At 37.7% G+C, this 16,089-nt stretch overlaps 2 protein-coding genes across 3 annotated transcripts in view; one reads left to right on the top strand and one right to left on the bottom strand.

Annotated features, from left to right (window-relative positions):
* LOC110066824 (E3 ubiquitin-protein ligase ubr3-like) overlaps positions 1-11,756 on the bottom strand; it is a 35,175-nt gene extending 23,419 nt beyond the window's left edge. For both annotated transcript variants that reach the window (XM_089285282.1, XM_089285283.1), the window contains exons 1-14: positions 11,267-11,756; positions 9,097-9,239; positions 8,238-8,608; positions 7,649-7,886; positions 5,978-6,154; positions 5,259-5,392; positions 4,135-4,215; positions 3,848-3,913; positions 3,227-3,316; positions 2,793-2,921; positions 1,440-1,492; positions 718-857; positions 514-599; positions 49-108 (exon numbers count right to left, since the gene is read on the bottom strand). In XM_089285282.1, the coding sequence (XP_089141408.1) occupies positions 49-108; positions 514-599; positions 718-857; positions 1,440-1,492; positions 2,793-2,921; positions 3,227-3,316; positions 3,848-3,913; positions 4,135-4,215; positions 5,259-5,392; positions 5,978-6,154; positions 7,649-7,886; positions 8,238-8,608; positions 9,097-9,239; positions 11,267-11,700 (2,202 nt within the window). In that variant the 5' untranslated portion in view covers positions 11,701-11,756. The remainder of the gene's footprint in view (positions 1-48; positions 109-513; positions 600-717; positions 858-1,439; positions 1,493-2,792; positions 2,922-3,226; positions 3,317-3,847; positions 3,914-4,134; positions 4,216-5,258; positions 5,393-5,977; positions 6,155-7,648; positions 7,887-8,237; positions 8,609-9,096; positions 9,240-11,266) is intronic.
* LOC110041124 (uncharacterized) overlaps positions 11,685-16,089 on the top strand; it is a 10,530-nt gene continuing 6,125 nt past the window's right edge. Inside the window, exons 1-7 of the mRNA XM_020746399.2 lie at positions 11,685-11,982; positions 12,105-12,186; positions 13,021-13,149; positions 13,701-13,761; positions 14,224-14,286; positions 15,247-15,292; positions 16,039-16,089. The exon at positions 16,039-16,089 is cut by the window's right edge and continues 40 nt beyond it. Of these exons, the coding sequence (XP_020602058.2) occupies positions 11,741-11,982; positions 12,105-12,186; positions 13,021-13,149; positions 13,701-13,761; positions 14,224-14,286; positions 15,247-15,292; positions 16,039-16,089 (674 nt within the window). The 5' untranslated portion in view covers positions 11,685-11,740. The remainder of the gene's footprint in view (positions 11,983-12,104; positions 12,187-13,020; positions 13,150-13,700; positions 13,762-14,223; positions 14,287-15,246; positions 15,293-16,038) is intronic.

The following is a 16,089-nucleotide window of genomic DNA, read 5'->3' as shown; positions in this document are numbered from 1 at the left end:
GGCAGATATACTTGAAAGAGAAATAAATTGACAGGTTAAATTCATCACCTCATTGAGAGTCCTTTCAAACTCCTGTGTATTATGCGATTGTCCTGGTTTATCTGGGATGTGAGCGATGTTAAGGCAACTACTGTAACGTAACAACCAACATCCATGGCATGCGAAGGAGTGTATGATCTCTGACAAAGTTTATAGTTCTGCACTTGGGCAAAAGTGGCTCAGGTTATCATAGTTTCCGTGGCGTGAAGTGGCTAGGAGTATTGCTACTGACCCGTGAATGGGATGATAGCCCCTCTACACGTTGCCATCCCTTCCCCAGTCTATTGGTACCCATTACCCAACAGAGCTGCGCAAGGCAAAGCAGTACATGAAATTCTTGAAAACATGTCTTGCTTAAAGAATACAACACAATGTCCATATGAAGAGCATTAATTGGTTGTTCTTTAAGACTGTAGTATGCAGCAAAACGATCTCTTTAAGTTCATCTTGTAAAGCATTTCTTTAAAAGGATATCAGATCAACCAACTGACTGTGAGTTTTGTCACCCATACAAAGTTGAGTAATCATTTCCTTCCGCAAGATTTCTGGATCTGTAAGGCCTGTAAGACAACAGCAAAATATTGACTTTATCAGAGGTATCTGATATCCAGTGCATTTTACAGGATATACAAAATTGAGAGTAAAGAGGTTTATTCCTTCAGAGCAATGTTACATTACCCAAATGTAGTTGAGTGCTAAGGAGTGTGATGAGCAGTGTCAGCATTCCTTCCACCATGGACACTTCTGTGCCACTGTCAAAACTGGGAGGACTGGACACAACTGGTACACCAAACTTAAACCAGTGTCGAAGGCCAAAGCTGCAAGACAAATAAGGAAAACTCAAACCCAATCCACGGAAAAGTAACAAATCACACTGTGATTCAAGGAAAAAAAATTGAAATGCTAAATACCACTTTATTCTGCTTTTCCAAAGCCGGTAGAAGTGGATTTTTCTTTAATTCTAATCTACATGTACAGTAGTATAACAACCCATAAAATAGGAATCCAAACTACTTTCTAAATCAGACGTGTTCAGCAAATTCCTGCATGTAGAGCTGTTTTCACTTGTCCTAGTGTCAAAAGTAATTGCATTTGCTTTGGTTACAGTGCGTTACTACACTACACAATTGGCTTTAAAGATGCGTGCCACTTGGTCATCTAATCAGAAGTAAAACCAAAACCAATCGTGATTTACTCGCACACGTTTTCCTGCACTTCGCACCTGCTACATGCATTTGCTTTGAGTTTTCATTGGTTCACAGGATTGTCTGACTGTGTTCTTTGTGGTTGGCCAGAATGACTGCCTTTGGTTTTTGATTTATGACAATCATTGAAAACTTCTTGACGCAACCCACCAATACTCTATGTAGACAGAAATATTAATGGCATGGTGAACAAACCTTTCGATCATTGTGCCAATGAAGACTTCAGGATCCAGAAACATTGCACACACCTAAAACACAGCATAGATAAAAGATGATCAATTCCATGTTTCAAAACCTTAGTTCTCTATTTTCCAATTGCCCATAATGCACTCTGTTTGCCCCCCAAATTTTGCATAAACTATTGTTGTGAAATACTCGTGGGAGGTCTGCATATTCCCAAGAGCATTTCACAACTACAGCAGTTTATGCAAAATTTGGGGGGCAAACAGAGTGCATTATGGGCAATTGGAAAATAGAGAATGGCTGTTCACTGTAAGATCATTAATTTAACAGCAGTATATAGTATCCAGATGGATGTCATCCGCTTGTCGAGATGTACATCAAGATGTAATCCTATGGATGAGACCAGTCTTGAGAATGTAGACTCAATAAAGTCACTAGTATCTTTCAGGATACATCAAGACATCTGGACAACCTGAATGGAAATCTCTTGTATTAAGTAAAAACCTGTTTGTCAGTAGAAAATGAACCAGGGCTTATACAGGGCTTGAAAAAAATTTGAATTCTGGCTTGCCCTTTGGACTAGCATGTGTACGCATGCAGCTCTCAAATTTTGATTCCCCTGGGAATGTCATTAATTTCAAGTAATTTGGTTGGCAAATGACTTGCTTGTGCCCTTGCCCATCAGGCAAGTGAGAATGAAACAGGAAAATCTACTCGTCCTGGACGACTGGAGGGCACTTTTTTGCGAGTGCTGCTTATAGTGAGGCACTTGGAGGGCAGAATGTCTTGCTCTAAAAAATAAACCCAGCAACAGCCATACCTACATTTGAACTCTAAACATCTAGAGTTAAAATCTTGTGCACTAATAAAATGTTTGAAACCATATCCTCCTCATGGCAAGACAGTCTTACCTCCACTAACGGCCACCTCTCCACAACAGCCACTTTTTTTGTCCCTGCAGATGGCCCATACATTCACTCATATTTTAATCTCTGTACAACAGCCAACTCTCCACTACACTAGGCAACAGCCACTAAAGCGTGCCCAAAATGTCAAAATAGCCTTTTAACAATGGCCAGTGACTGATGAACAGTGCATACAAAACCCCATTTTGATCCATACCGTGGGTCATTGGTCTCTGTTTCTGTTTTATCAATATGTATTGATTGTGTTGTGTACTTACAAGCTAAATAAGTATTTTTTAAAGATAAAAATGTTGCACTCCCCAAAAATGCAAATGGCAACCTCTCTTAACTCTACAACAGCCACTTTCTTCTGTTCCCAAAGTGGCCGTTATGGAGAGTTTGACTGTATTAAATGAAAATTAAAACAGCATCTCTAAAATGACAAAGCACTCTGACTCACCTGTAACAGGAAAATATCCAAATCCAGCATTGAGTTGCAGAAATGGCAATTGATATATAGCTGTACTTGACTTCTGATCTGAGAACCATTGCGCACCCATCTACCGGCACGAATTTCACAAATAGCAGCCTTTGCAATGCAGAAAATAAATTAGAATTAGCCATTGTTTTCCTACTCTGCATATCACTTAAAGCTTTTCATTTTCTTTCTTTATGAAATTGGTTAATTTTACACTGAGAAAGAGTCCAAATTTAGGAACCAAATATGTCAACCTCCATGACAGTCTGACTGGCACAGACAGACAGAGAGAGATAAAGGGACAGACAGAAGAAGAGAAAACTGACAAACACTTCATAATTATTATGCACAATGACAAAATGCGAATGATTTAATGTATATGTGCATGTCTTTGTACAGTACATGTATTTTCTCACCTGAATGTGGAACAGATCTTCACAAATGTTTCTGAGGAGTTCATTTGAGGGCACGACTTCCTCCAGAGGAATATCAAACTGAGATACAGCCTATATCAACCAGAAAACAATTCTCAAGAACAAAACTGGGTACAGGTGTATGTTATTGTTCACACAATAAAATGTAGATATAAGTCTTTAATGTTAGAGCAAGTCTGAAAATTACATTGTATGGTTCATTTATGAATAATACAAACACCAGAAAGCCTGGAGCCCATTGCTTAAAGTGTGCATAGTGCTGTCCAATTGATAACTCACTATCTGGTGGATAAGTGTTGATGAAACAAACTCCATTTTATCCACTGAATAGTGATCTATGCAGTGGATATAGCATTATCCATTCTCTGAACAACGAGGCCCTGGTCTGCATCATTCAACCACAGTTTTTAACAATATTTTACAATTTTTCATTTGGGACATTTTTGAGTAAAAACAGGCATTTTGAGGAAAAGAAGTGATGAAAATAAACAACAATTACATGTATGTCAAACCTAGATTCATAGTCAGATCAATTTCAGTGTCATGAACAACAGTGAAAGTGTGCATGGGTGGAATAATTAAAACCATTCCCAGCCTGCTTACCAGACTAATAAAAGCAGCAAGATGCCTATGAAGAGGAAGATGAAATGTAACCTCACCTCGCTGGGGCTGAAACAAAATAAATATTGCATACATGTAAACCTTGAAGAAAACTTAGTACATTTAAAACACTACATAACCTCCCTACACAAAAAACAACTCTCCAAATTCCAATTCAATCTGGAAACTGTGGATGGAAAGCCTTCTCATGGGATGTCCCACTACCAATTCCATTTTACTATTTTATTGTTTGAAAAATCATAAAATAAAGAATACCACTATTAACAAACCTTGCTATCAACTTTCTTGTACCATCTATCAAGAGCCTCAACACTCCCCTTGATCATGTTTTGAACACACTGGACATTTTTCTAGTAACATCAATGAGAAAAATAGTGTATAGCTGCATCTTTCTACATTTCACTTATTTTACTCATGAATTCAAGTTCATGACTAAGGCATACATGTAAAATATTGTACAGTTAAATGGTTAAACAAGCATTGTACATGAATTTGATCTGCCCACTTGGAATATTGCAATTTTTGTTAACAGAACAATGACAATTCTCACTGGAAAAAAAACACCTGCCAAGGTTCTTTGGAAAGAATTATAGGCACCTGTCTTACTGCAGTTATGCTTTGTAGAACTATTAGACAGATCTACACATCTACATGTATTTGAGTCATCCACAATGCAAACCCCAAGTTGTGCTAGCCAATGCAACAAATTCTTGACACCACAGTGCTCAGGAAAAATGAATAATTTATGTTACAGTCTTCCTGAGCCTGGTACTGTAGCTAGCTCAAAAGTGCCAGAAAATAGCTCTGACTGATCAATGTCAAAAAAACTTCCCTGTAAAAGTTGTACAACTCTCCTTGATAGAAACCATCACTGGTTATAAAATCCACATTGGGTCCGTACCCCCCCCCCCCCCAACACAACCTCCCACCCCTCTCCCAAACCTTTCTATCAAACAGTATGCCATTACCTGCATGTATTGATTTAAATATAACATAATCATGTGGCAAGAAAATTACTGAGAGAGTTAAGTGTAAGTACTGTCTTCCCCAAGAACCCAACACAAAGATACAGGGCAGCTTTGAACCCAGACTGCTAAACACAGAAGCTGAATGCTCTGACTGCAGGTCCACTATGTCTCCCCAAAAACGATAATATATAATATTACTCAAGGCTCTCACAGAGTTTTTAACTTGGCAGTTTTATTTTAGGATTACGTGGCTGATTTTGCACATTCATTTCAAAAATCAGACGAATATACACCTCTGTGAGTAGCTGGCTGAGATCATGAAGTACATTGTAAAGTGTAGATGGAGATTTTTGCCAGAAGCCGGCTGCATGTACATGTACTTTTGAAACCTCTGGAACTTCTACAGAGTAATGACACAAACATACCAGTGCTGTACATGCATTAACAAAGCTCCACAGAGGTGACGATGCAGCTTCCAGCTCCACATAAAATGCCTCACAATATGTCTGTGGTTCATACTCAATATGAGACAGTAGTCTGCGACTGTTTACGTTCATCCCTAAAATAAGACAAAAATAATCCCAAAAGCTTAACACAGTTCATCAATCACAACTTTGTCTCTGGCACTTTCCTGTGTTTGACCCAGTTATGCTTTTATTATTACTTCCTATGAAGTTTGATTTTGTCATTGCTTTGTTTTCTTTCGTAAGGAATGGTCACTGTAATTGCCATGGTTTTGAGGCAATAAATTGAAAACTGCCCCTAAAATACAGATAGTGAACATTGCAGGTTCAAATGTGAGTATTACAAACTAAGTATTTACACTTAAATAGTAAGTCACACCAATTTGAAAGAAAGTCATGTCTGCTAGCCTGGAACTGGTGGATCTTGCGGCCGGGCTGTGGATTTTGTCTTTCAGTGAAGTTTCTTGATAATTTTTTTGTAATTCAAATTGAGATAAATCAAGTTACAGATTGAAGAGCTGTCATAACAAACAATTATTTTCTTGGCGTGGGGGCGGGGAAGGGGGGGGGGGGGGGGGTTGTAAGAATGATTTTTGGGCTTACAGAAAAAGAGCATAGTTACAGCACACCCGAAGGCCATTCCTGAAAATTTGTTTTCTTTGTATCCTGAATGAACTTACCAGTCAAGTGTTCAATGAACTTCATCCACTGCCTAATGAGGTCATCGTTCTGCATGAACATCTCAGCTATTGACTTGTGTGACAGAACATTGATGAAGTCACTAACTATTGGCCAATAGCAATGGTTCTTGAGTGCACGACTCTCACAATTCACCACAACATGATTTGAAATTGTGTCTGAAAACAAGCAAATATTAACAATTCAATAATAAGCTCTTATTAACCAAATAGGTCTGTATGGGAGAATCTTGACTGAGGTCGTGAGTACAGACTGAACACAGTGAGGTCTGTACACACAACTGAGACCGATTAACCTCAGTTAATAAGATGTTTATTGTACGGCAAACGAGAACAATAAATTCGTTTAATGTAACTGGTTTGTACTAACTGACATTTTGCTTGCGAATGGTGATGAGCTTAATTTAATCCTGCCAAAGTTTGCTCGTCCTCTTTACTTTTTTTCTCATCAGGCTTTTTGGCACTTCCATAAATAAATATTTTTAGAAGAAAATAGTCAATGATTTTGCATTTTAGTTTGCAACTTTTTCACTGCAAAACATTACCAGTCTAGATGCCAGTCTAGATGGGAAAATCTAGACTGCTCTCAATATTGATTTCAGCCAACCAAATTTGTGAATTTGGTAGTTCCCAGTCCTTGTGAGACAGAGCCATATAATAAAGCCTGATTAAAACTGTCCACAATCCAAACATGTACTACATATAATGCAATTTAAATTCCACTTTACTGTCTGAATTATGACCAGTACCCTCTCTGGACTGGGAGAGGAGGATGGGTTGAACAAAAAGTGTCCATGGATTTAATCAAAATTATTCCAGCAATGTTTATCCAAAGCTGTTCACTACTTTTCTAGAAATTTATCTGGGATTCATTTTAGTTTGTCAACTGTTTTTGTGAGAGACTTACCCACACATACAGTACGTGCACGCTCTATTTTAACTGAATTTAAAAATTTATACCAATGCAAAACTGGCATGGTAACTTTGGCAACCATGCTTTGACGGGCCATTTTCCTCAAATACTTTGTATGAGGTTTTCTGGTTTCATTCACAGTCTAGCATCTTAATCATATTTTGAATTCTATCTTTCTTTTTTTAACCACAATCATACTCAATCATCAATATCTGTTATCACAAGAAAATTTGAAATCCAAAATACAGTCACTGTACATGTAAGAGAAGCACGTTTACACCAAGGTTTTGGACCTTTGACATTTATTTCTTCGTCGTTCTAACAATTTGTGACCCAAATTTGAAAATACAGTGCCATACCAATTTCTCAAACCCCCAATTTGGTCAAATCTCTTGATAACTTGAACCAATTTTCTTTTTTGAGAAAATGAGATTCCACTGTGTATTTTTAGTTGCAAATCACTTAATACCAAACAGAGAGGAGCAGTGGCCAATCCAGACCTTGAGCTAATTGGAGGGCGGGGGGGGGGCCTTGCCCTGCCGGCTTTTCTTCCTCCTGTGATTTTTTTTTAGCCCAAAATAGGTGTGGAGGGGGGGGGGGGCACATACCAGGCCCTCCCCTAGATCTACCACTGGGGAGGATACTTTCTGTACCCTTCAACAGAGTTCTTCAGGGACACTGAGATTAAACCCCTACAAAAAAGCCCTGGTATAAAGTTTAAAATAAAAGATGTGCCATACCTCCCCTCCTAAAAGTCACCAGTGTTGGCCTTGCCATGTCATGCAGAACCTTGACCATAATGTGAAGAAGATTCTGCTCACGCACAACTTTCTCGGCCAAGAACTTGTTACTAAATAACTGCACACTGACATGCACCACACGGTTTGACAACTGGTCAACACTGTTAGAGCTGCTGTTTAGCACCAGCACTTTGGCTATCTTCTGATAGTTTTGGCAGAATACTCTGGTAAATGCTTCCTACAGTGTGAAATAAGTGGTTTGTAAGAGAAATGTCTTGAAGCAAGGGAGGGTTAAGCCACCCTTGGACCAGTGGTTTCTGTAGGAAACAACTGACTACAAGAATTGTTACTACATGTACCCCTGAATGGGATATTACACCAGTGCTAGGTTCTCTTTAGCATTTTTTTAAAGGTTGCCCTATGGCTGTGACTTGTGACTCACAGCTTGGAATTTGCAACTCGTAACTTCACCTTGCAAATTTCAACTTTCAACTTGCAACTCCAAGTCACAACTCCACAACTCGCAAAATACCCAGTCACTAAAAAAACTGGAACTTTAGTACATTATTCTACTAATTTATACATGTACCTTAAATGCGGCGCTTGGCAAAAGATGAAGAAGAAATGTCACTATTTTCTGTGGAAATTCAAACTGTGTCACAAAGTCCATTAGAAAGTCCAAAAAAGTTCTGTTAACAATGTCATCAACACTATCAGTTGACAAGCCACTTGACAAAGAGCTTGAACTGTCCATTCTATCAATTGATGAATGTGTTGTACTGTGAAATGATGCTGAAGTTGTAGATGACGATCTTGTTTCTTTAACAAATATTCTTTCTACATCTAATATTTTCATCATTAAGGACTCTGCTGTTACAGTTTTCATAGTATTTGTGTCACACAACTGTACAAGAAAGTTAACAAGGGTCTCTGCATCACTCATATCCTCAGCCACTAGATCTGAAAAAAATTATGTTAACGTCACATTTTTTCACACGTACAGTATTTCAACAACAAGTAAACATCCCTCCCCCTCTTGATTTAGAAAATCAGTAACTTAGAGGACAGCAGATGCTCAAAGACTGATAGTGCATCACATGATCTTGATAATTTGCATAAAACATTTTATTCAGTGGATGTTACACTCTCGTTTGATTGAAAAACCTGTAGAAAATTTTAATTCTAAAGGTAGCTTGTAACAGCTTTGACACTTTCTAGTAAACTGTTACTGAGTGTTTGTCGTTTTCTCAACAGCCACAAGGTAAATAAATTTTTGAATATAGCTGGAAATTAACACCAGGCAGCCATTTTGAATTGCCATTTTCATTTAATAGTAATCCATTTACTGTATTACTACTTTTTTTCTTTTTTAGATTATGATGATGATGTTACAAGTTCTTCTAGGCTTTCTCAAACATTACTATTATTTCAAAAGCAAAAGTATATACCTATTAGATACGGAGCCAACTCTTTTAACTGTTGTTGAAGTCTCAAACACAGTCTTGGAACAACAATCTTAGCCATGGCTAACAGTTCTGGAGGAGGAGTTCTGGAGACAGCTGTGTCCTTTGTGCCATGACGTTGACAAAACCTATCAAGAATCAGTAAGAGGTTGTTAACATACCTAACTAATTAAGAGAGCCAGTCATTCATCAGTCTGTTTGGGTGTACACATTTGTACCCATACAGTGTACACTCTAGCCTACATGTTAAAGCGCATTTGGTTTTCAGCAGGCCTAGTTTGCACTCAGGGTTGAAAGAACTTTTTGCTTGCAGTTAGTTTCACTCATGTTTGTTTGCACTTAGCTCATATTGATTATTTTTTTTTGTCGTTGGAAACTACAACATCAAATTGTAATTGGCACTTTCTAACAAATAAAAAGCTTACCACAAGCAAACTTGAGTGAAACTAACTACAAACAAACAGTGCATTTGCCATTCAAAACAGTGCATTTTGCCCTCTGTCCCTCGTTCCTCTCCCCAAGAAAGGTGATTGGATGGTGAACCCACTCAATCTGAAGAGGTTGGATGCCAAATAACCCCTGAATGCTTGAGATCCCAGTTGTTCCATGGGATAAATCACTATCCAGTGAATAAGGGTAGTGTTAACAAAACAAACAACCCTATCTGCTGGATAGTAATTTATCTAGCCTGGGTTGCTTGAAAGCAGGTTAACACTATCCACTGGATAAATCACTACCCACTGGATAGCATGGTTATTTTGTTAACACTTACATGTATCCACTGGAGAACGATTTATCCGGTGGATAGCGTTATCCAGCTTTCGAACAACTGGGGGCTGGTGGATAGCATTATCCACCTTTCAAATAACCCCGGCCATGCACCCAACCTCTCTAAATTATAATTAAGACAGACTTTGAGCTATTTTTGATTTCACATTTTCTTAGTTTGCAAAAAATCTGTCTTGCAGATTTTTATTTTACTTTGCATGAATGTTAAATCAAAGCCAGTTTCTCATTCCTGAAATTTTGAAGTGGGGTCATACAAGTAGATTTTGAGAAAAACTTGATTTAACCTACTAGTGCCCAGTCTCTCCTTAGGTACTCGGTCATTCATTTTGGCCATTTGTTGATGTTTAATTGTTCAAGTTTCACATAGAATGGAAAAAGACTTTAAGTAAACAGTAAATAGAGAAAGGAGAAACATCTTGGAACATTTTTCAAAAGAGTTAGAAGTTGGGCTGTTATAATCCATCAAAACTGTAGTAAGCCACCTTAAGTAACTGGATTATTCGCTCTTGATTTCTATCGCGTGAAAAGGGCGAAGCCCGAGTCAACTATCACGTATAGAAATCAAGAGTGAATAATCTAATTGTTTTAGTATAAATCCACTAGTCGTTCAAAACTTTATCTAAACCCTCTTCACAGACACTTCAAAAATGGCAAGAAGGAGCCGTCATTTTGTTAACAAGGGTACACTACTACGCTCACTCACTATCTGTCACAGAATAGATACTGAACAGGGTAGCCAATCAGAGAACAGCATTCGTGATAGAACGCCAGTAGATTTATACTAAAACTTGATAGAAACACGGTACATGTTTTCTATTTCTTACATAATTTGCATCATGACTGTACGTATAGCCCTACAACATAAATAGTACTAATACTGTTCCAGAATTTCATCTTTTGTGAAAACTGAAGTTTAGTTCCTTTCCCTAAACTGCAGTAGTTGTATGTATTCATGCCAAGTTCAAAGTAGAAATTACCTTATTTCAATATGGAATCAAATTATCACTTAAAAATACTGTCTGATGAGATCATAATTTCCAAATTAAACCACTAAAACGAAACTTTTCAATAACGAAACGAAAATCTTAAATTAGATGGCAGTAGTGTAACAAGAAAAACAAACTTTTCCATAGCTTCAGAAAAGATTTGATCCCATTACGCAAAACGATCAACCTCTTAAACTAATCAGCTACACAAACAGTAAGATATAAGTCTTATTGTTTTACTGTAGGAAGCAAAACAAATCTTTGGCTCACGTCTTAAGCATTTATTAATCTTGCAAGTTTAGGAGAGATTGCAACATAGATTTAACCAGCCATCTTGGTTAAACCATATCAACAAAAGAACGTAAATAATTTGTACTCACCCTTCTGGTTTCATAACGTCTTCATCGCCACAATCACAGGCGCCCCCAGCTTGACTTTTGAACATATTGAAATCATGACCTTCGTGATCTCCTGCATGAAAGCAGTCCGCACACAGCGACATACAAGGAGAAATACCGCAATCTCTACAGCGATACGCCACAAAGTTCTTATTCCACACCAGACCGCAGATTGTTGGCGAGTCAAATGACCTCAGCACATTTTTAAATTCCTCTGGAGGTCTTCCACCGGCTATGAGCCGTAAACACCAATCTTGTCTTTCAGCGTCGAATGGATGCTGCAGACTAAGCACGCCATCTAGAAAGCTTTGTATCTCCTTTCGTCCTTTTTCTGTGTGGTAGTGAGCCTTAAAATTCGCGGCGGTGCTCTGTTTCGCTCGAACAGAGCAATTTTCAGGGAAATGTTTATCCGCCATATTTCTCTGGTGTCATTTTGTTGCCTGGCGCTTACTGCTCATGCCTACGATAGACGATAGTCGAGCGAGGGCTGGTGCGAGACTTGTCGAGCGTGCGCTCTTTGTTTCCGGTTGTTCCAAGATGGCGACCAGCGCCGTGAGTACGACAGACCGATTTTACTTCACTAAAGAACAGTTGCAAAATACGCCGTCAAGAAAGAACGGGATTGATCCAGAGAAAGAGCAAAGTTACAGGCAACAAGCGGCAACGCTAATCCAAGACATGGGGCAGCGTCTCTCTGTGTATCCTTTTGTTAAACGCTGTTAGTTTTAAGCTTTCCTCCTTTTACGTTTGTACGTTGCATCACATTTTACTCACTTTTTTCCTCTTTCAAAACCTTTTATTCCTTAACCAATTTTTATAGGAGCCAGCTGACAATAAACACAGCCATCGTTTACATGCACAGATTCTACATGTTTCACTCTTTCAACAAATTCCATCGAAACGTAAGTTAAACCGGCGAACGTATTCCTGTTTGCGAATAAGGTTAACTTTATACGCTTGTAATTAAATTTGAAATTTCATTCATGGTTTTATAACTTTTATCACATTAATCAGAGCCTTTTGTTTTTAACTGTAATTCTTACGATTTTCAAAAATATTTTTAGTCCTTTCCTCTGTTAGAGGAAACTACTAATATAATGACATTAATATAATTTTTATTCTTAAATGTGATTCATCTTAATTGTTAGTTTATTATCAATGACTGACTGATTGAATTTCACTCACATATTTCGTCATTTCTTCCTGAATGTCATTGAATTTATGTCTTTAGGAAGGCCATCTGCTTTGAAGACCCTGTAAACATTTAACAGATTAAAATTCAAATTGCTGAAGATGACATATCCCAAATTGTAAATGTATTTGTATACATGTATTTGCTCTTCACTGCATTCCTGGCTTCAAACTTTGAATTCTTTAAGAGTATAAATTAGCTCTGATAATTGTGAAAGAAAATCACTACGACTGATTCTAATATTATTTCCTTGTCCCTTGATAGTTGTTCAATGGGTGGATAATGTTATCAACCTTCTGAACAACTTGGGCCAGAGAATTTTCCGTCAGTACCTTATTGTTGCAAACTGCTAAATTTTGCGGGAACCTGATCTTGTGTTAATAGAAGAGGTAAATTTAGCAAGTCTTAAATTTTATGATTGGTAAAATTTTGTGAAAAGAACCAGAATTTCGTGAGAATTTTGTTTACTTTCCATGGAAATGTTATTGGTAATCACATTAAAGCCATAATTGTTTGTTGTTTTAAATATCACATTTGCATGTAGGCTTTGGCACCTTGTTGTCTGTTCCTGGCTGCTAAAATCGAAGAACAACCACGCAAACTGGAACATGTTATCAAGGTGGCACATGCTTGCCTACACAGAGATGGCCCCCCACTGGACCTCAAGAGTGAAGTATGCTTCATTTCATCATTTCATCCACTTTCCACCTTTACATTCTTAAAATTTACATGTACAGCGTCTTTCTCCCAGGCCAGCGGGCAATTTTTTCACATTCTTTCTCAGGGTACTGTAAGGGCAGCCTTTGAAACAATTATAACACTGGACTAGCATGCAATCCTAGAGAAGGGTAGAGTGGGGAACAACAATACTCTTTTCTTGTTGTTGCTTAATACTATGGAAACTAATGTTACATGTCTATGAATTAAGAAAATAATAGACAACATTTTCTGTGTTTTCTATCAAAACATAGAAACACTCGTGGAGAATGACTCAGAAATGCTGAGCCATAGGCAAGTGTTCTCTAAAACCAATATATGAGCCCTTGCATGTAAAGCGTTTAGCTTAATTTTCAGTTGGAAGGATTATATACTGTAATGACCTACAACTTACAATAAGCAAACTTGTTAAGTTGAAACTGGAATGCTTCTCAGACGTTTTAGTATTTTCCAAACCCAAAATTCCATGATTCATTTGACTCTACTCCATTTTTTTTTTATTTTAAGGAATATCTGCAGCAAGCTCAGGATTTGGTTGAAAATGAAAGCATTCTTTTGCAAACTCTAGGTAAGGGACAAGTTAAACACTTGTAAGCTGCTGTTTCCATTTTGGCAACCTTTTCCCCCCATAGCCACTGCTGAGGAAATGTTGGTTAGGAGCAAATTTATTTGATGACACAGAGGTCTTGTAATATCAGTACTTGCACTAGATAGTTATCTTTGTCACGGTGATGTGGGTCACTACATGTCTATTGTAGATCCTTGTGTCTAATTTTGAATACAGTCTTCGTTCAAATGTGAAAACTTGAACTGGTATCATGTAAACAATGACTAGGCATTCATTTCTGTATGAAATTATCAGTTTTCTGGAATGGGTAGTGCATAGAGTCTTGTAGTTTTAGTCACCCAATGAGGCAAAGTGGCATCATGTGAGCTATGCTGGACCTAGGATAAAATTGTGTCGTCATGCTGGTATACGATACATGAGTTTTTCATGTGTTAAAACATTCCCTTATTTTATTTATTCCAGGATTTGAGATTACTGTTCATCATCCTCACACATATGTGGTCAAGTGTATACAGCTGGTCAGAGGTGAGTGTTGTGCTTAATTTTTCAGATTAATATCACATTTAGACTGCCATAAACAAAATGTTAGATTTATTTTTTAAAAAAATACAGTGTAAATGGCATTGTTGCATTTGTACTGTGCATTCAATTTGACTAACTATGAACCACAAGGTCTGGGGAATGCACCCAGAATTAAGGCACTTAAAGTCATTTTTTCATATTGTATTAATGAAAGATTGGTTACATAAGGTCAAGTTGAAATCAATGTTGAACTTCAAACAAATACCAGGACCTTGAACATGCAGCATGTATTTGAACCTGTTGTTTGTTAAGGGCCTGGTACATAATTGAGAGAATACAGAAGTCACGTTGCATGGCAGTTCCATACCAAACAAAAAATTTGTCAAAGGAGGCAACTTTTCAAAATTATTTAGCACAATGTGTTGATATCATAAACTAAGATAATTTAGATATTTAACATTTTTAGAAGGAGTTAGACCTGAATTCATGTATAGTTGCATTGTAATGAGAGTTTAGTTCAAAACCATTCAGACATTGTCGGCTTTTTTCCCAGCAACCACTTATTTTCATTCCATTCCTCTTCATATACATTAGTTGCAAGAGCCTGACATTCCTTCTTTCACTCAGTTTCATGACATGAACATGTAAACTTCCTTTGAGCAAATACAGTATACCTGTACACACATGTGCCACCATGTGAGTACTGACGAGAACAGAACTGGAATGATTGTCTATATACAGATTAAAAATCCCGAAGAAAAACTGTACAAAACCTTTACCCCTCTTCCTCCTTAAAATGTGGTCTCAAGATTTCTAGTGGTAATAAAAAGTGGTATCATTGGGACTGGATATTGTTTGAACTAATCCCTCATTCACCATGATACTGTTCATACAGAGTTTTATAGTTACTTATGGTAAATGAAATGATTTTGCTAATTTGACATTTCACACTACCCACTCCAGCAAGCAAGGACCTTGGCCAGACCTCGTACTTCATGGCCACCAACAGGTAGAACCTTCCTACCTTGTGTTTGTTTCACATGTGCTACTGACCGTTGGTCAACATGGGAGACAGTGGGTGTGCCCTCATTGCTGAGTGTGATCTTGGATATATATACATGTACCTTCAGTATTCATTTTGTAGTGCGAGAAAATATTCATACCTCCCCCCATGGAAGACTCCACCTTCCCCCTGCCCCGTCTGGAAATTATACATTTCTTTAAATGTTTTAGTCTTACAGAACTCCCACCCCCAGGAAATTCTAATCCTTTCTGTCGGGGAGGGGAGTATGGATGTTTTCTGGAACTGCACATTGTGGTTATTACTGGAAGGAAGTTTGCAGATGTTTAAAAATTGTTTTGAACAAGGGGACCTAACAAAAACACAAATAATCTCAACAATCATCAAATCAACACTGTACATGTAAGTCACTGTATAAAAAATACCTCATGCTGAAAAGAGGCTTTTAATCAGAAGAAATTAAATCTACATGAACATGACTTTTTGAACCTGAGGTTTTTTTCAGGGGGAGTGGGGGTAGCTTGCTTTTGGAAAGGGCTTGTTTATAGAAGTTTACAACTTATGAACAATGATCTATGTTGAAAAAATAGCCAGGGGGTTTAATTTCTTTTTCTTTAAGAAAGACAACAAAACCTTGACCAAGTAACTTGTACAGTGTAAGTTAGAGTAATTTGTTGAAAATGTAAGGTTATATTTTGTATTTGCATAACATGTGTATGTTGCTTATTTTACAGCCTCCACCTGACCACCTTGTGTCTGCAATACAAGCCGCCAGTCGTCGCTTG

This window comes from Orbicella faveolata, unplaced genomic scaffold (genome assembly GCF_042242905.1).
Source record: "Orbicella faveolata isolate gen_17 unplaced genomic scaffold, um_ofav_v1 contig_13, whole genome shotgun sequence".
Lineage (NCBI taxonomy): Eukaryota > Metazoa > Cnidaria > Anthozoa > Scleractinia > Merulinidae > Orbicella > Orbicella faveolata.
Note: the sequence above shows the minus strand (reverse complement) of the source record. Positions and strands in the feature narration are given on the sequence as shown.